A 21785-nucleotide genomic window follows, 5' to 3' on the forward strand; every position below is an offset into this window, starting at 1 on the left:
ATCCAGTTTGTCTCCTTAATTCAAATACCCACCAGAACACCTGGGACAATGCTGAATGAATTAAAGAATTTTTAGTGATGCAGGGCAAGGCAGTTCCAGAAACCATGCAAAGAGGCCAGGCTGGTTAATAGGCCACTGAGAAAATTTCTTGTTGTTTTCTGGGAAAACTCAGCCTCAACAGAATCTGAGAGGTCTTGTGGAAATTTTGACAAGAATAAAAAGAAACTTCACTATAAAAGAATAATCCTGAAAAAGATACAAGTTCAACTTTGAATAAGAAATAGGAACTAAAATGAATATCACATAGTCCTTTTTTAACTATTGGACTATATATCTGAAACTACTAAACCATGAAAAAGGTACCTATAACCCTGAACTTTGGACTCCACAAAATGTTTTCCTCACAAGGAAAAACATTTAGCTCGTTAAAAAAAAGCAAAAAAGAAGACAAACAATTTTTTACAAGCAAGGGTAAAGCTGACACAAAGAACTGACCCAGTTTCCAAAATAAACATTAAGCTTAAAGCTCTCTCCATCTGGCTAAAACTAAAAACAGAAATGAAAATCAGCATGTTCACACTCCACTTCCTACCTACACCACAATAGCAAGGTCAAGGAAACAGCTTAACATATAACTTAATATTGTATCTTAGTCACCTGCTGTCTCATATGAAGATGTATAAAGACATTTTTTAGTGTTGGGAAAGGGTAACCACTCACTTTTAAACCTGCCTGGATACCCACCTAGGCCAGACATCCCTCACAGTCCCTGCTGGCAAGGTGGCCAGACTGCTCCCCAGCCCCATTTCTCTGCGCTAGAGGCAAATGGCTTTCAGTGTTCCTAGCTGCCTAATTTTGATATGGAAAAATACTTTTTCCCCCAAAAGCATATTTCTCCTCTATAATATCCCAACAGTCTCCCCTCTTAACTCTTTACTGAACATTTTGCATACAAGACATGCCTCATTCTCCATAAAACAAGGTATGCAATGCACAGGAAAAGCCCTAGAACCTTTAAGTGACACCTCTCTCTTTTCCATATCATCTCCAATAGCACCAGCCCAATTCTATGGACAGTGGTGTAAGTTCACTAACGGAATCTTAGATGTACAGAATGTTAGCACTGAAAGGGGTCTTGAAAGTCATTTATTTCACCTTGACCGGTGCAGTTCAGTTGGTTGGGCATTGTCCTGCAAAGCCAAAGTTCTCCGGTTCCACTCCTGGTCAGGGTGTATGTGAGAGGTAATAAATGTTTCTCTTCCTCTCTTTCTCCCTCCCTTCCCTTCTTTCTAAAAAATAAATTAATGAAATCTTTTTTTAAAAGTTGTTTATTTCAACTCCTACATTTTACCATCGGAAAAAATAAAAAATAAAACCTTCTTCAGAGACATTCAAAGACAAAGTTATACAGGCCTTTGTTCTCAACTTATTCTACATTCCCCCAGCCTCTGGGTCTCACCATCTTCTTGTTATTTCCTTTTCCTAGGGAGAGGAGTAAGGGAAATGGCCATAATCTCAGCTTGGCTTTCATCTGAACCTCACAGAGGATGCTAAATGAGCTCATCAACTGGAGACCATAAGACGTGGCAGCCTCCTCAGTGTGATGCTGAGTGACCAGTGTGTAACCAAGCGCTCCCTGGTGGAACGTAACCACCCACATGGAGATCCAAATTTCCCTTCATACCCATCCCACTAGCAGATGGTCCTGCTATATTTCTAAATGTACTAAACCATTTGCCTTCTGCATTAGAAACTGTACCAATTACAGAAAGTTCTCCCACTGTCTAAGCTATCATCAATTACATCCAATTTGAAAGCTGCAGATCAGCATTATTGTGACTAGGTTTCCTGTCTACCGATTAAACTTTGACAGTTTTCCTATTTATAGTTTTCAGTTTTGCTTCGTTTTACTTTTAAAGACTTAGTTCGCACGGCAACCCAGCAGGACAGGTTTGGACGATCGAATATCACATGCTAGGCTGCCTGAATTTAACAACAAAGCAGGCAACAATGGAAAGAGTAAAAATTAGTGTAAATAAAACACAGCATGAGGCAAAAGTAGGTTTACAGTCATGAGTACACAAAACAGAGTTTATTCTTGTATTATTATTTATTAATTACTGTATTATATATCATACAAAAATCTGTAAACCTGCTTTTGCCCCACCCTGTAAATATACAAAGTCCAATCTTAAAATCCTTTGAAATATGCTATCTACATGTTTACTAATTTACTTAATAGTTCTTTAAAATAAAATAAAGCAAATAAACTATAAAGAGAGAAATTTATATATATTTATATATATAAGGGGGGAATTTTATATATATTGGACAGAGAGAAATTGATGGTTGAACACAAATTATTATGGCCAAAAGTTATTCATAACTTATGTTTTTATTTTATGTTTCTTTTTTATAAAATTGCACTGAAAGATACAAAAATATAATTTTTTATAATGGTTGGAGTAAACTAAAATACAATTTATGTCATTATTTAGTAATGAAGGGGGGATTATTTTCTTGGTAAATCTTTAGAAGAGGATTCATAAACTACAGGAAGAGAAAAGGATAAACATATCAAAAAAATTCCATACTCATATTCCTTTCTTTTATAGCCACCAAAACAAACCATCCGTGCAAAAGGTGCTTTCTGAATAGAAGCAAAATTAGTCAGCCTGCTAATCTTTAGAAAAAAGAAAATTATTAGGGCTCAATAATAAGATTATATAAACAAAATGGATTAAAAAACATTTCAGAAAGGCATCGTTAAGTATTTCTGAGCAAATTAGCAAAGAGATTACCCACATCTTGATCTTTAAAAAAAAATGTTATTTTCCACAACTGCTGCAGAACTAAACTACAAAAATATCCTCTTTCACAATAGCCCTTTGGTTGTGATTTTCATGGACGTCAGCATAGTAGTCAAGTTCATTCGTGAATGGACAATACAGAGAAATGGGGAGGGGGAGCTGACTCTCCTGAGAGGCAATGGCTGCTGTCAGAGATGTGCAGGTCACCCAAGGCACAGAGCATGCTAAGACTGAAAAAAAAAGACAAATTTGATATAAAGAATATACAGCCCTTTATATGGTTGGTGTAGCTCAGTGGATTGCGTGCAGGCTGTGAACCAAAGCATCACCGGTTCGATTCCCAGTCAGAGCATGTGCCTGGGTTGCAGGCTAGGTCCCCAGTGGGGGCCATGTGAGAGGCAACCACACATTGATGTTTCTCTCCCTCTCTTTCTCTCTCCCTTCTCCTATCTCTAAAAATAAATAAATAAAATCTTTTTTAAAAAAGGAATATATGGAGACATATATTGAGAAGATCCAAACAACCTTCCAGTTCTAAAATCTGAGCAGGAGGATTCTCCACCCGGAGCAAATGTAAGCGTGAAAGGTTTGGTCTATGAAATTTCTAGGTGACAGGTAAAGGGAATATCCTGGGATCCTGCTGACACAGGAGGGATCAAAAGGAAACACAAGGTGAGCAGAATTGAAGGGAGCCCACAGTCATAAATTCTACTTGAAGATTTGTCAGAAAGGACCTAGGAACTGTAAGTGCTGCCACGGAAACCTTCTTGCTGGAAGGCATAAAAACTTTAGATGTCCTTCTTCAGAAAAAGAGGCTATCATTTATACGTAGTGATTATGTTTTTAAACAGAATATTGTATCTCCAACAATCTTTTGATAAAACATTTCTCTCAGTCACTACATTATAAGGTTACAAGGGTGCTTCTCAAACAACCAGCATGGATTGACTAGAACCTTAGCACAACTGAAATCATCACCCTTTCTCTCTTGTCTCCTTCTTCACTTTACTTCCTTCCTCATCTCTCTCTCTCCCTCTCTCTCTCTCTCTCTCTCTCTCTCTCTTTCTCACAAACACACAAACACACACCACTACCACTACTACTAAATCCCTGGCTATGTCTATGGCTGCTGACACACACACTGGTTATGGAAACACTGGGGGTTGGTTTGTTTTCCTTAGTGTTATTGTAGGGAAGAAATTACACTAAGATCAAAAACATCTGTAACAGCCACCTTTGTCTGATATTTTATACATGTGTGTCAAATAAATTTCAGAATTGTGGGAAGTCACTGTAGCACTTCATGAGTCCTAAGAGTTTTCTACTATCTTCTTAGGTTGTTGAAAAAACATGTCATGAAATTACTAATGACCCATATCCAAGAAGGCAATTAAAAGGCATCTCCTAGGAACACTCTGGCTATAGAGACTGAAGTTTATTCAGAGACATAAAAAGAAAATGTAAATCAATAGGCCAAAGAAATTGGTTTATAAATAAAAGACAATTTCTGAGATGTTGAAAGAAAGTAGCAAAAACTCACAAAAGGAAAAGGACCAACTTTTGGACCAGGGCTTCATCATGAAATCAAGACAAAACTAAAGGAAAGGAAAAGAGAAGAAAGAAAGGTTTATGCACAATATGAAGTTGAGAGGGAATAAGATCAATTATGAATCAAATGAAATTTTGAAAACTCAGCTGAATCTATGTGAAAATTTTCAGTGTAGGTAGATTCAGGAGGCAGATGGTAAAAAGTGATGAAAGAGTTGTTGGTGCTTCTACTGACTAGCCTCTTAAAACTTATCACCAGGCCTAGGGAGAGGCTTAGGGTTGCAGCAATCCAGCTAAAGAGGCCACTACACTCCCAAAGGCAGACAACACAGATGAGCTCACTAGGGCTTTCACAAAGGAATTGGGGCCGGAATTCAAAGACTGAATTTTTCTGCCACGTATCTTCATCAGAAACCTAACTGGAGTGGGTCTAAGAACAGGAGAACTTCGCTATGACCATCATGGACATCTGCAACTTCATTCATTTATACAACAAATTTAGATTAAGCATGGTGTTGAAAATTATTAAATTGGATCTACAAAAGCAAAATAAAGGCAAGCAGAAGCCCTACTCTCACAGAGCTTACATACTGATGGAAAAGAAATACAGAGTCAACATGGTTTCAGGTCTTAGTAGGTACAAGGAAGAAGAAAAAAGTTTCAAGGGCAGAGAACAAGAGTAGTTGGCACTGGGGTGGCTTTTTTAATAGTAGGGTAGCACTGTGAGGAATTTCTGAAGAGGAAATTTGAGTGTGAGTCTGTGTGAATTCAGGACACAACACAGAGGAGGGGTGTTATAAGCAATGGGGTAGACAAAAACAAAGACCCTGAGACAGGACTCAGCTTGATGTGTAGAGTGCCCGCACAATGGCTCAAATGGATGAAGAAGAATAAGCAAGGGTGGAAACGGTAGAAAGTGAAGAGGGTAAGGCAGGCAAGTTTCAGACCATTAAGGCTTTGATAAAAGGGAAAGGGAATCTGAATTTTATTTTATGTGCACTGGAAAACATTGAAGGGCTTTGGGCAAAAGAAAGGTGTGATCTCACTTTTTTTTCTTGGAAGTATTCTTTTACTTTAAATTATTTTAGACTATACTTTCAGGGATCATTTCTATAGTTTGTCACTTACTTTAAAAGGGACACTTTGAGTAGAGATTGTGGGACAAGAGTAAAAACAGAAGGAACATGTAGGAAATTATGGCAAACGTCCAGGCCAGTGTTGGTGGTGACTTGGTTTTGGGTATTAAGTTATGAAGCAGGAAGAGGGCAAAGCCAACAGAGCATGTTACAAACAGAAAAAACACATGAGGAAAACATCTAGGATGAGTTCCAGGTTTGGGGCTTGAAAAACAAAATGAATAATGGTGCCCTTCAACTCTACATACAATACATTTTGTTTTCCTATTACTCCCTTGTGAAAAATGTAGCTATGCTGGTATATCCACTCTGCAAGATAGTTGGCTAACTTCCTAAAAGAAACACTCAATATACACTTACTTAGCATATGTCTCAGCAACCACATGCTGGGGTATTTACCCCAGACAACTGAGAACTCATGTCCAAACAGATAACCTACGTGAATGTTCAGGACAGCTTTATTTGTATTAGCCCAAAACTAGAAACAACCAAAATGCCCCTCAATAGATGAATGGTCAGACAATGGCAAACAGATCCGAACCATGAAACACCACTCAGAAATAAAAAGGAACATATTGTTGATGTACTCAATTACTTAGATCTCAAGGGGATTATACTGAGTGGGAAAAGCCAATTTCAAAAGGGCACATTTTGTATGATTCCATTTATATAACATTCCCAAAATCAAAAAATTATAGAAATGAAGAGCAGATCAATAGTTGGCAGGGGTTAGGGTGCTTGGGCGGGGGGCAATGATTAGGTGTGACTGTAGATCCGGTAACATAAGGGATCACTAAGATCTTATTTTACAACAACAATCTTTGTGGGAATGGAACTATCCTGTACCTTGATTTCAGTGGTAGTTACAGGAATCCACCCATGTGATAGAACACCAACAAAGTATACCCATTGTACCAAAGTTAGTGTAGGTCTTGTACTGGAGTGTGATAAAACGTAACTATTAGAGACAACAATGTGAAGAACACAAAAGCCCTCTCTGCACTATCTTTGCAAGTTCCAGTGAATTTATAATTACTTGAAATACATTTTTAAAAATGTAACTATGCTCTAAGGCAAAATGCATTACATAAATATTAAAAGTAGTAAAGCAATAAATACATCTTAAAAAACATTGTCTTCTGAATTTATAAAAGACCTTTTTCCCAATACATCTTACCATTGTGGTATGTAGGCAACAGTGTCTCCTGATGTAATTTTTGCTCCTAAAAGCCTCTGGAGCAAACAACACTTGGAATCCTCTCTCTCCCTCTAACTGTTAACTTTAACCAGTAAATAGAACCTGTGAGTTCTTGTTTCCATACCCGTACAAAGGAGGTAGAGGGGCAGAAACTAAACAACTATTAACATAGGTGCTCCAGTAGCTCTCAGACATTCTGAACTCTGAAAACTACTTTGCTTACACCCAAGACATTGACCCTTCATTGGCCAGCTGGCACTCCTGGATTCTAACATCCTTCCCATCAGTGTCAAAATGTAAACCTCTGCAACATGAAAACTTAAAAAGGATGGCTTAGACCAAAACCAATGACTGTGATCCAAAGGCTTAACAGTGTCTAATAACACTAATCAAAATTCCAATACAATAATATTAAGGTTATTTTAGGTATCAAAACTAGGTTTAGATAAATCATCTAAGTCAACTTGAAGGTCTGAATAGTGGTGACTACTCCCTAAGATCTTATTTTACAACAACTTCTTTGGCATATATTTCCTTAGTGTTTTGGCCTTCTTACAACACCCAGTCTCTCTGAGTGTGGAACTCATGGCCTTTAGCTCCGTTAGAGAGCATTCTACTCCTAAGAATTCCCTCAAGGCATTTAGTACCCAGGTACCCATGCTAAATCCTAGAAACTCTTATCATTGCTGAATAGGTTTATATTTACTAATCCTTACATTATCTCAAACAGGCATCTATCCAACTTAGAGTGTTTGTAATGGAAATTAGATTTATAAACCTTTTTTTATTGGTCTTAATTGTAAAACCTGCATAAAAGCATATCCTGAAATCAACTTTAATTCAATAATTCTTTTATTTTGTAAAATATTGTCTAATCTATGTGTCTCACAACAGATCCTGTCTGCCTTTCTGGAATTGAATGCATTGCCAACAAAACCTATGGAATGTGCCAGATGCTGCCCGTCTAGATGCTGGTCTCCCTGGGAAAGAGCTCTGCCAGGTACAACATTGTGAATGGAATTGAATCACAGTTTCCATTTGGATGCTTGTATCAGTCTATCCACACTATTTTAAGTGTGTTAACATATTCCAAAAAATAAAATATATTATTTTGCATTTTTCACTTTCTAAAGTTGAATAAAATAAAAACCAACGAAAATTATATGGATTAAACACCTTTTGAAAACTAAGTAGTATTCATTTTAATCCGGCCAGAGATTGGAGCATGGAAAACTGCCAACAACAATCACTTGTAAAAATAAAAGTAAATAAAAAATTTAAAAGCAAGATACTTACAGCCAACCATCATCATGGCCACCGAAAACATCTTCTCCACATCAGTGGTAGGAGCTATGTTTCCAAATCCTATGGTTGTAAGGCTTGTCATGGTAAAGTAGAGAGAGGACACGTACAATGAATCCTTGCTGGGTCCTCCTTCCCATATCCCCGTACTGGTGTTGTATCGATACGGAGTCCCAATGCTCGAGGCCAGCTGGTAGAGCCAACTGCCTTTTTGGATGTTGTTCGTGACTTCATTGATGACCTCGTAGTCCCCAATGCTGTACCATATGCAGGCCAGCCAGTGGGCAACTAGTCCAAACACACACACCAGGAGCACAAGGACCGCTGCTCCATACTCTAGGTAATGGTCCAATTTCCTAGCAACACGGCCCAGTCGCAAGAGACGCACCACTTTTAAAGAACTGAAGAGACTGCTGATTCCCTGAATAAAAGAAAAGAAATGGCACACAGTGTCAGAAAGGAAAACGGTACAATGGCTCACCTTCATGAACTTGATCATCACCCACCTATATACTAACAACATAATCATAATACAGTTCTGACTTTGTCAACAAAGTCAAAAAGCTGAAATTATGAAAAAAACATTTTTTGAATGCAGATTCCTTCCCTCTCAGAAATAAGCTATTTGTGAGTTCTTACACAAAGCATTTCATTAGCTAAGAAAGGCCCAATTTATTTTCGTAAGTGCAGTATAAATAGCACAGAGAAAAAATAAAGGAGAGAACTGCTTATGAAATGTATAATAGAAATAGGGTGATGGGTTCAGGCCTTCTATTTCTTCTCCTATAAAACTTTTTCTCTAAATATTTTTTCTTAATTTATAATAGCTACAAACAGAAAATGTCTGAAGAAGGAATCCCAATCTTACAGGCAAGCAAACAGAAAACATTTCTGTGTGTATGGGAAGAACCAGCAAATACCATTGTTTGGCTGCCATACTGGCTGTCGCAGTCAAGATAAGCACAAACTTTGAGAAAATGAAGAGACAAACTTTGAATGGGTACACAACCTACCAAAGCCGATCATCCTCTAGCAACAGTCACAGAAAAGAATATCAAAAAGGGAAGAGCAGCAAACTAAATCACATTTTGTTGAGAAGCTTAAAATTCCAAAAGCAGCATTATACAGATGGAAATAGAGCATAGGCTTTCTCCAGTCAATGAAGGTCCCATAGCTACTTTTTGGAAGCATGTAATAAGCCACCTGGGAAGACAGGATAAATGCATCCCTGATACAAGGAGGGAAGAGAAAGCAGTGACTAAGGAAGCCTCTCATCACCTCCAGGTCTCATGACATCCTTAGTGCTAATTCTGTCTCCCAGAAGGGACACAGGAATCGAACCTAACTTACTCTGAGCTCAATTCTAACCAACACAGAGAAACTGGTTAGTGTGGTGGACCAGGATGACATTAATGAGACTCTAAGTTATAGCATCATAAAATTCTTCACAGTTAAGGTAAAAAGGTTAAAAATACATTTGGTTATACTATTTTCCATAAAATTGAAATTTTTCAAAATAAAAACTTGAAAGAGAGTGAAAAAAGCAAAGAGAAGTAGAAATAGGAGACCTTATGGAAGTGAAAGAGTAGAAGCATCCTGACAGTTTTTCGTTCCAACCTTGATGTCCTTAAGCCTGGCTCTGTTTCAGTTCCCAGTCACAAATGTTGTGCCATAAATGAAGCCTTAAAATAAATTCTCATTTCACTTGAACACTTGGGAAGAAAAAAGGATGCTGAATTTTAGGTAGATCAAAAGAGTAGCCTTAATAAAATTCAAAGATGAATTAGCACAATTCAATGACATGAGATGTTGAGAGGTAAGAAGATTCAAAGGAACATGAAAGCCCTAGAAAATGAAACTATGTAACCATCTCACTTATATTTGAACTCTAATGAACAAAATATACCCATGAACAGGATAGACACAGAGGAACGCATACATGGAGCAGACTAACAGCTGTCAGTGGGGAGGGGAGAATGGATGAAAGAAAGTGAAGGGATTAGCCAAAGAACACACAGGCATAACCCACAGACACAGACAACAGTGTGGTGATGGCCTGAGGGAATTGGGGGTGAGGACTGGATGGATGTGGGCAAAGGGAGGGTGAGGAATGAGGACATCTGGAATCTTGTAAACAATAAAAATAAAGTTTAAACAAATAGGAAAAAACTAAGCATTTGTTGAGAACCTCTATAAGCCAAGATTCTGAGTTGGGTCCTGGGGACATTAAAATAAATATTCTTTGCTTCTGCTCTAAAGAAACCCACGGTCTGGATCAAAAAACTGTGGTACATTTCCACAAAGGAATACTATGCAACAGAAAGAAAGAAGGAGCTCCTACCCTTCGAGACAGCATGGATGGAACTGGAGAGCATTAAGCTAGGCAGTGAAAGACAAATACCATATGATCTCACCTGTAAGTGGAACCTAATCAACACAACAAATAAGCTAGCAAAATAGAACCAGGGACATTGAAATAACGAACAAACAGACTGTAACCAGAGGGGAGGGGGCAGGGGGGTAATGGGGAATAAAGGGGAAGGATTCTCAAGGAACATGTATAAAGGACCCATAGACAAAGCCAAAGGGGGGTAGGATTGAGGATGGGAGGTGGGGATGGGTGGGGTGGGGGGAGTGGTAAACAACTGTATCTGAACAACAATAAAAAAAGAAAAAGAAAATTCACAATGTGCATGAAAAACTCAGGGTTAAAATACAAACAGTGTGGCTATAGATGCTGTTCTTTGGTTAACAAAAAATTTTAAAGGAACTATGATATACCTGTTTAAACTCTACAAAGAAAAGTCATTTCTACCTGAATCGTCATCTATAAAAGAAAGAGAAAGAAAAACAGGAGAATCTTTATCCATTCAAACTAAAAAATAGTCCCAACTCTCAACTGGAATGTGAAGAATGAGGGTCTACTGGAACGAGGCCTCAGTGAGTGAGAAACGGACACTCTCCTCATTTCCGATGCAGGCAGGATTATCCTAAAGGAGGCAGTTCACCCTGAGGGGCACCTGCTCTGGACTCCACTTCAGAAAAAAGCACATATTCTACAGCCATGTCCAATACCACTTTAATATCACAAAATATTTTGTAAACTCTCTGACAGGTTCCATGCTACCACTTTATCCTTGGTTTTAGCCAACTCCCCAACTGACATTTCTTTCAAAATCATTTTCTAGGGCAGCCCTTTTCCATGCCTCCATTATGTGTGAGGATTCTCTTCAGGATTCCCTGAGCCCTTTCCTGGTTGATTTAGTCAGTTGTTTCAGCTGACTTCTATGGGAGGATGATTCACAGGTCCACTTCTTAGCACAAAACTCTCCAATATGTTCCTGACCCAAGCCAAATGTCTTCTATGCATTCCCTTTCTATGTCCTGTGGGTAAGTCCCAAGGGGAATCCTTCTCTGCTCCTGAGTCAATTCTCTGTCTCCCGCTCTTGTGAACGACAGCATGATCTACCCAGTCCCTCCAACCTGAGACTGAGCCTCAGCTCCTCCCTTCCCCACCACATACAGAGCTGCTGACCAAGTCCTGAGGATCTTACTATTCCAAGTGCCCAAGTGCCCAGTACACATCTACTTTTTAAATCTCTCAAAAAGGTCCCTTCTTTCCCATTTCCAAGGCCATGCCTTAGTCAGGACTTCCTGTTTTTCCTTCTTTGTAGGACAAGGAATAGCCTCACCATTGGTAACCCTACCTCTATTCTCACTCCCTTTAACTCATGCATCACCCTATACAAAGCGACCACCTGGTGGTTTTTAAAATCATGTCAATCTAATCCTGTCCTTCCCTAACCTAAATTTTTTTTAATGCTATAGGATTAAGTATTAACTGTCTACTAGGACATGGAAAGCCGTTCAGAACCTGGTACCTGCCTGCCTAACCAGCATCTCTCCCATGACTGCTCCTTGTGCTTTCAGCACTCAGCAATGCATAGTCCCTAAAGTGTCCATTCTGCTTCACGTTACATTACAAGCTGTTCCCTCTTCTGAAAGGGTTTGTGCCTCACACACTCTTGGTGACTAAGGTCTTACAGTTTATGGCAAACATTCTCTCCTCCAGTACATTTCTCTGGCTTCTCCCACTCCCCTAGCCCGACCATCTTCACTGACATTCCCTCATCCTCTCTCTCTGACCCTGAGAGTGGGGTGTCCTTCCTTTGTGTTATCAGACACATTTGCACATCTCCATTGTACCAGTTATCACCATAACCCGTTATGACAAGTCTCTCTGTAGGCACGGCATCCCAGGAAACTCTAAACCACTGAAGAACATATCTAGTGTCCATTACAAAGTTTGATGTATGGTAATATGTTAAACTGTCAATACATTTAATGAATAAAGAGAAAAATATTGCAACACAAGCAAATGCGGCTGAGATGAATTTGGGGGATTTTAATTAGTAATAAACTCAATGTGATCTAACAGTAAAATATAGATAACAAAACAGTCTATGTTACTTTGAGTTGCATGAGTAGAGTTATGGCAGCAAGTATGAAAAAGAAATTCTCTGTAATTTCTCCACTGACCATACCACAGCTATAGGCAACATGTAAACTATGTTCAGAAGAGGACTGCTAAAAAAAAAAAGAAAGAAAGAAAGAACTATCCCTAGCTGGTATAGCTCAGTGGATTGAGCTCGAGACTGCAAAGCAAAGGGTCCCAGGTTTGATTCCCAGTCAGGGCACATGCCTGGGTTGCAGGCCAGGTCCCCAGTTGGGGGCATGCAAGAAGCAACCACACATTGATGTTTCTCTCCCTCTCTTTCTCCTTCCCTTCCTCTCTCTCAAAAAAAAATAAAATAAATAAAATCTTTAAAAAAAAAAACTAAAAGTATGCCCTATTCTGTAGTGTGTAAAAAAGATGGGAAAAAGGAAACTGGGGTAGAATCACAGAAGGATGCAGCAAAGATTTTAACAAGCCTGTACCATATACTTCCACACAGTAAACCAACCAGAAAATAGGATTCTTCATTGCTACTTAAAATACAGAAAAGATGATAATAATGCTGAGTAATTACTACATGCCAGGTTCTATTCTAAGAGCTTTGTATGTGTTTAAAATTTTAATTTCCAAAACTATTCTATGTGGCATTAAAACATAGCTCAGAAAGGATAAGAATTTAATTTGACTAAGTTTATGTAGCTAGTAAAAGGAGGAGCCAAGATTCGAATACGAGCAGTCTGGCTTCGGGCCCCTTGCTCCTCACCACTTCACTACCTGATCACACTATGGAACTCACTGTACCTAGAGCATAACGTTAAATGTAACTAAGCACATGAGTACCTATAATGTTGGCTTCAACATAGACATTCTCTATATGACTGAATAAAGGATATTAAATACTAGCACCCTCATACCCTGACCCAGGCACAATAGGGGTCAGACTGTGGAGGCCCTAGAACTCTATATAGTCTGTAATTTCTTACATGAACCAACTCAGTTCATTCTCACAATAGCAGAATTTTTATCCCTGTTGTTCATATGAGGACACTGAGGCTCAGACAGGTCAAATAGCACACCCAAAGCCACACAGCTAGGAAAGAATGGAAGCATCACTCAGAGCTAGTTTCCCAGATTCTTGGTGCATTCCCCATGACAATTCTTACAACATGACAACTGCCATACAGTCTTCCTGTCCATACCCCCAATAATCACTGTAAAATTAATCTCCCTAAAAGACAGCACACAGCATAACCTCTGGGGCTCATCACAGACACTGGATTAAACACCATATTTTCTGCAGGCCTTCAGGGTCCTCAGTCACATCTCTAACTATACTGCAAGGTCATTTCCCACTATGTTTCTGCATAGCCACAGTGCTCTGATCAAACCTAACTCCTTTTTGCTCCCAAAGATAAACCCAAAGTTTCATTTTGAGTAGCAGTGTTTGAATACAAATACACAAATTTGTGTATTATGTTCACATAATACACAAATAACTAAGCATTATTTGGAAAGTTTTTTTAAATTATCTTATTCTCCATTGTTTTGTATCAAAAAGAATTTAATGCAATCATTATAACAAAAACTCAAAGTAAAATGACTTGGTTTTAAAATGTGATGAAATAAGTTAAAACTTGAAATAATCCAAATATCCATCTTTAGTATAATAGAGAAATAAGTTATCTCACATTCACTCAGTGGAACACTACCCAAAAATAAGCATGAACAGACTAGAACTATATTCAATAACAAGAACGAATCTAAAAAGCATTATGTTGAACAAAACAGGCCAGACACTGAAGTAAATACTGTATAATTTCATTTGTAAAAAGCTTAACAGGTGGAACTCCTCTATGGAATTAGAAGTCAAGATAGCAGCTCCCTTTATTGAGAGGAGGGTGGTGACTACAAAGGGAGAGTGGGGGTTCTGGCAATAATCGGTTTCTTAATATGGCCAGTAATTACTAGGTGTCTTCACTTAGTGAAGATTCTTTGATCTCCACATTAAGATTGGTGTAATTTTCTTCAAATATGCTGTGTTTAAACATCAAAAATAATGTTATAGAAAATTCAATAGTTGCTGCTGTGTTGTTAGGTTAACATTTCACGACAACACATAATTCAGACTTACAATTTCTTTCAAATCATATGATTTTGGGGGGAATTATATTCAATATTGTAAGTATAATAGATTTTTCTTATTTTATGACTCAACCTCATAACCTTTATATTGGATCACTAATTGTATTTTCCTTGCTGGGAATTTTTTTTTTACATTACAATTTATCCCCCCATATCCTATTCCAGCTCCACTCACCTGCACCCCTGCTATCACCACACTGTTTTCTGTGTCCATGAGTTCTCTTTTTTTTCTTTTTTGCTCAACCTCTTCACTCCCCTAGCCACACCACCCACCAGAGTTCTCAGCCTGCTCTCTATGAGTCTGCTTCTATTTTGCTTGTTAGTTCAGTTTGTTCATTAGATTCCACATATGAGTGAAATCATATGGTACTTCTCTTCCTCTAACTGGCTAATTTCACTTAGCATAATGTTCTCTAGGTCCATCCATGCTGTCTCAAAGGGTAAAATTTTCTTCTTTTTCACAGCAGAGTAGTATTCCATTGAGTAAATGTACTATAGCTGTTTCATCCACTCATCTACTGCAGACATTTTGGCTTGCTGGAAATTTTTACTTCACCCATATAGTAATACTGGATACTTATAGGCCATCCTAAAAAAATGCCCTCCTTCTACACTATCACCTTTTCATAACAACTTCTTGAATCTGTATTTTCCTCCAGTTTTATCTGCTCATTCATTTTCTGCTTCATTTCACCTCGCACTTCCTAGTCCTCTGCAACTTCCTCTGCCCTCTGGTGGCTTTCTGCCTCTTTCCCCACCTCTGAGCTCTAAGCACACAAGCCCCTGCATTTCTCCTGATAGAAGAAAATAACAAACACATCAAATGCCTAACAGAACACAGCAGGTTTAATGGAGAACTTTCAGTCATCAGCCTCCCACCTTTCTGGACAAGTTCATAAGGAACAATAACCAGAAGACTGTCTGTGTTATTAATTTTTCAAGTCACTTTTCTGGATTCCCACATTAAAGAGATATAGGATATTATCAGCATAAAAATAGTATCTTTCCATGATAAAGCCATTTAAATATAAATCAATTCTCTCATTTGATTATCACTAATGAACTCAGCTAATGTTCTTTCCTATCTTCTTCCCTTCTTGCTTTATAATCAGTAAAGCTATGATCAAAGAACTTTTTTGTCCAAGGATACATGACAATTAAGTGGGGGTGATAGTGCAGGTAGACAGGCTTGTAATAGCCAGGTGCATGGTGTTTCACCTACATCTTGCATTCTCACACACAAAATGTTGCAGTAGATTGGAAAAGAAAGAAATGTCCATGGTTATTTCCATTCCTGTATCCACAACCATCGGCAATGTGACTTTGCAACTCTTCTATCAGGAGATAAGGTCTATTTCCCCCTCCTTGAATATAGGCCAGTGTTATGACTTGCTTTGGCCAAAAGGATGTGGTATAAGTGACACTGTACCAGTTCTAAGCTTAAACCTCAAGTGACAGAGCACTTTCATTCACGGTCTTGGGATCCTGCCCAGCTGCCACATGAAGATCCACTAGGCTTCTGGATGATGAGAGACCACATCATCCATTTGGGCCATCCCAGATCACACAGCCACCAACCAATGCAGCAGCCTACCACAGATGCTTGTGTAACCTTGGTTAACATAGGCCAAACCTAGCCCAAGTTAGCAGGACCGTCCAGTTGAGCCACAGACTCATGAGTTAAAGAAATGATGGTTGTTATTAACCACAACATTTTGGAGTTGTTAGGCACAGGAAAATCTTATCTGATACAAATGTGGAGAAAGCACATTATGTGTTTATGCCCACTAAATTGTATAGTAAGATTCATGCCAGTCAATATTCCACAAGAACAGAGACCTCAGAGTCATTATTTCACATATTTCCTAAATCTCTCTCAAGTCTAACCTCACCTAAAATCTCGCCATAATCCTAGGTAACTTCATTTCCCATGTGGATGACCCTTTCAACAATCTGGCCTCACAGTTTCTTTACCAATTCATCTCCAATAGTCTTCCACTTCTCCTCAGACACTGATTTCCACGGCCATAATCTGAAAGTTGTTGTGTCCTAAAAACTTTTACCAGCTGTGAAGTCTTGAATTGAATGATCCTGCTATGTGAACATATCTCTTTCTCTGGTAAACTAAACTGTCCAGTTTCACCAATGTAATAGTATTTACACTTCATTGAACTTCCAGTCCACTAACAGATCTACTTTTTCTCCCTCTACTAACCCTTTCTACTCTCCCCTTTCTTCCTTTTGTAGCCTCATAATTTCAATAATACTATGCACCCTGAATTCCTTAGCATCTCTGTCTCTTCATTACAACTCCATCAGAATCTGAATCCTGGCTCAGTTATGAGCTTTATTCATGCCTGTGTTAATAAACTGTTCAAGAAAGTCATAATTTTGAACATACAATAGGGAAGACTTGTTCCACTATAAATGCATTATCATCAGTCTCAAACATCTTTCAACTACCTAGCAATTTTACTAATCTTATGTGTTCATCTACTCACTGTATTTCAAACTTTCTCTACTCTGTTCAAAATTCCATCCACTCCCTCCCCCCGCAACTATATCCTTTCCATAGACATTTAAATGTCTCACCCATTTAAAAAAGTTACTATTCCCCCTTCCACTCTCCCATTCTAGACTTTGTCCCTGGTCTTCTTCTAATACGTAAATAAATGCAAGTGGTAGGCATTTGGTTAAGCAAATCAAAAACCACAATGTATTATTGTCACTTCTCTCTCTGACATCCCCCATATTCAATCTATTTTAAAAATCCTATTAATTTTAACTCCTAAATATGTCTCAAATTTACCCACTGGTCTCCATGTGCACTGTTACCACCTAAGACCATGCCACTAACATCCCTCTCCTGGACCTGCAGAAGTTTTCTAATAACCTTCAAGGCAGTCATTTGACCCTATCTAATTTGTTCTGAACACTGTATAAAAGTTACAATTCCAAACTACTACTAGCTTAAAATCATATGATATCTTTCCATTGTTCTTTTTTTATATTTTATTTTTATTGTTTATGCTATCACAGTTGTTCCTGCTTTTTCTTGCTTTTCCTACCTCCACCCAGCCTCACCTTCTACCCTCCCCAAGCCAATCCCTGTATTGTTGTCTGTGCCCATGGGTTCTGCGTAAATGTTCTGTGGTTAATCCCTTCACCATCTTTCATCCCATACCCCCACCTCCTTTCTGGCAGCTGTCAGTCTGATTTATGTATCTAAGCTTCTGTTTCTACATATCGCTCCAAAATCCATTTTGATTTACACAGACTTGCATGGTCTGGCCCCTGCTAACCACTCTAATCTCACCTTTCAACATTCTTAAGCTCATTCTCCATCCAGTTTTCAATTCTTTAAATTTCCCATACTCCCTCAAACATAAGGCCTACACACTTGCTATTATTTCTAAATGGAGTGGTTTATAGCTCTTGAATGCCCCTGTCCTTAGCCTAGTTAGCTTGATTCATACTTCAGACCTCAGCTCAGTCATTACTTTCTCAGAGAAATGTTTCTCTCCTAGAAATGTCCCTAGAACATTACTAGGCTAACTAGTAATGACCAGTCTAGGCCAGGTCATTTCATTACATAACCTCAAAGAACATTCCCTTCATGACATTTGTCTGTTTGTGACTGTGTACTCACATCACCCTCATTCTTTTGAACATTCTTTGAACACTCTCTAGCACTCCCTGGCATGTACTAGACACCAAATATGTATTAAAAAATTAATACATTAATTTCTCATAATAATTTCTGACCCCTCTGGCACTGATGTTGTAATTAATAATTAATAGTTGCTTCATCTTCACAGGTAGCACCCTATTAGGCAACTGGATAAAAAACACAAAATAACAATAAGCTCCATTTCATAACCATTGTGTTCTTATGCTAAATAGATTTTATACATGAATGACTACATAGTCCATTTCTGTTTCCTTTTGAACAGCACAATTTAAAGACTGAAAGAAAACTGAAAACCATAATTGTTATCTGAACTTCTAACCCAGACAACAAATTATATTGCCTCCTTCTTATTCAGAATTCACTTCTCCAAATCAAGCTATCAAAAGATCCATGAGGAAGTAAATAATCCTAATTAGTCCATGCATTCACTAACATGCTTCAGCAGAGGACCTCAATTTAAATAACTTGTTTTAGCCAACTTATATTATTTTTTAAGATTTTATTTATTTATTTTTAGAGGGGAAGAGAGGGAGAAAGAAAGGGAAGGAAACATCAATGTGTGGTTGCCTCTCATGCAACCCCTACTAGGGACGTGGCCTGCAACCCAGGCACATGCCCTAGACTGGGAATCAAACCCACAACGCTTTGGTTTGCAGGCCAGCACTCAATCCACTGAGCCACACCAGCCAGGGTACAACTTATATTCTTATCAAAACATGGTGGCATCGGCACATAGATACACAAAGAATAGACACTGATGTTCAACCATATCCATAATGCACTAAATTTTTATATGCTTCTTATTGTGGAAAAGACTTTCTGTTTAATATTCAATGGGTCCACAGTAAATATAAAACACAATCAAAATACACATTCTAAAAGGAGGTATATTGCCTAAAGCTTTAATTAATTTTCAAACATTATGATACATGTACAAGCAAACTAGGTTGGTGAATGTTTTAAATCCTTCAATAAATTGTTTCTGCCAGTACAATAATCTAAACTCTAACACAATCTGCCATGCCTCTACAGTCTCACCTTGTGCACCTCTGTCTTTTGCTCTCTGTATTCAAGTCATAGAAAACTTCTTTCCTTTATTTGAAAATTTTATATTCTCTCACTTGGGGGCATTTCCAAACAGGATGTTTAAAACACTCTCCCTAACCCACCAACCACTCCTTTGTGTAGTTAATTCCTATTCATCTTGCAAGTCTGGTCTTAAATGTCACATCTTCAGACATTTACCCTAACTATCCCCATCCTTAAAAAGGTTTACACCCTTGTTTTGTAGTGTGAATAATTCATCCAAGCAATGCTGAGGAAATGATGTAGCAGACAGTGAGAACTGAATTAGAGAAAGGCTGGCATGGCTGTGATGGACTATATGTTAGTGAAAATCACAAAGATTCAGTAAGGAAGCCAAGAAGAAATAAAAAAGAAAAGGTAGGAATTTAGTCAGTGAATGACATTGATAGCACAACACTCAAGTGAAGACCTGCACACTCTGAAAAAATAGGACAGAGTAAATGCTCATACCTTCCAAAGTTATTTTCTAAAGTGTGACCTTTTCCCAACAATTTTTATAATATGTGGCAATGAGATTGTTAAGGATATAATAAAAAGATAGCAAAGAAAGTCTATGAGACATGTGCCCAAGGTGGTCAAAGAGCAGCCCCATTCCTATAAGCTTTTCCCTCCCTTCCCAGCCCTTCCACCCAGGATCCACTTCTAGGCTCACTTCCCTAATATTACAACTTGGCTGTGCCCAGGCTCCCAGACCTACCATAGTCCAGGACCACATACTACTTCCTAAGTTCCCATTGTGTCTTTTCCAATGTTCCAAAAAAAGTCCATCCTTAAATTAAATCTCCAATTACTTGAGGTTGCTTGAGTCCCTTTTCTTTGCAACTAAAGTAAATTCCTAACCTAACAGTTGCATGTAGTCTATACATGCTTTCGTATATGGCTCAACTGCCAATCATCCCAGTCATTATCTACCCCCTATTGCCCCATTTTATTTTATCTGTAGAGTATATCACTATCTAAAAATTATATATACATACTTTTTAAAGTTTTTTTGTCTGTTTACTATCTGTTTTCCCCACCAAAATGAAACTCTGACCAAGAAGGTCTTAACATTCCTGTCAGCTTGACTCCATTTGAGACAAGCTTTATCCTGACTTTGGCTCCTCACATCCCTTTTCTTAGAGCATTTGCTTATAAACCTTTAAATTACAAATTCTTTCTCTGCTCCTTTGATATATAAACCTTCTCCCAGACTCTCATCAATTTTACAACCTAAGAAGTTCTTTCTCAAGGATTTGGGAGCCATCCCTTTGAAATGCAATCATGAAAAAATAGCACCCCTATGTTTGTCTCTGTAGGAGGGTGGAAGCCTAGCTTTGATAAGCACCAATTAGCGAACACAGATGGCCTAACTGTGAGCCAACCTTTTTGCCTTTTTTCTCAGCAGCTTCAGGTTGAATCTCTCTCCCTTAATGCAATAGTCTTGAGTAAAGTCTTCCTTGCTCTTTTTAACAAGTGTCCCCTGCAATTTATCTTTGACAGTTTCAGGAAGATAAGGGATGATTTGTGTGCTTGTTCACACTGCTAGATCCCCAATACTTAGAATAAACAAGTAATTCAGTAGATATTTGGTGAGTGAATAGATGGATGAAATCATGTAAGGCATTTTTTGTATTTAAAGAATAACTCAGAGAAAGTGGAAGGTGGGGGTGGGTAGGGCAGGGAAGAGTAAGAGGGGAATGGAGATAACTGTAATTGAACAGCAATAAAGAAAGAGAGAAATAAGTCCTTCTTGGGCCATTCCTTTATATTTTTGAATGTACAACCACATTTCAAAAGTCAATCTAAGTATACAGCTTATTATCCATCCTTATATTAAATTTCCTCAGCACTTGAGATGACTTAAATCTCCTTTCTTTGCAACTAAAAAGAAAATCCTAATCCAAGAGCTTCATTTAGTCCTCACTACATGCTTTCCCACATTTCTCAATCCTGATCATCCCAGTCATTACCTATTCTCTATTGTCTTATCTTTTAAGATTTTACTTATTTATTTTTACAAAGAGGGGGATGTAGGGAGAAAGAAAGGGAGAGAAAAGGGGATGTAGGGGTGTCTTGCACACCTCCAACCTGGGACCTGGCCTGCAACTCAGGCATGTGCCCTGACAGAGAATCGAACCAGTGGCCTTTCAGTTTCTGGGATGACACCCAACCCACTGAGCCACACCAGTCAGGGCTGTCCTGTATTATTTTTATTTCTAGATCACACTATCTGAAACTGTATGTACACTTTTTAAAGTTTTAATGTATATTTAAAATACATGAGCAGAAATGATCAGTCCTAGTGATACAACTTTATATTATACACTGACAGACTTCTGTACATGCAGATTTTATTTCTTAAATATGATTACTTTCTTTGCCAATAAAGTTTACACTGTCTTTAAAAACATATGTTATTATTAAACTTAATTGT

The 21785-nt window shown here is 38.2% G+C and overlaps 1 protein-coding gene across 1 annotated transcript in view; it reads right to left on the reverse strand.

The window, feature by feature from the left end:
* KCNH5 (potassium voltage-gated channel subfamily H member 5) overlaps positions 1-21785 on the reverse strand; it is a 266358-nt gene that overhangs the window by 185543 nt on the left and 59030 nt on the right. The window contains exon 7 of the mRNA XM_045821933.1: positions 7989-8415. Within this exon, the coding sequence (XP_045677889.1) occupies positions 7989-8415 (427 nt within the window). The remainder of the gene's footprint in view (positions 1-7988; positions 8416-21785) is intronic.

This window comes from Phyllostomus hastatus, unplaced genomic scaffold (genome assembly GCF_019186645.2).
Source record: "Phyllostomus hastatus isolate PE091 unplaced genomic scaffold, TTU_PhHast_1.1 phas_scaffold_501, whole genome shotgun sequence".
NCBI lineage: Eukaryota > Metazoa > Chordata > Mammalia > Chiroptera > Phyllostomidae > Phyllostomus > Phyllostomus hastatus.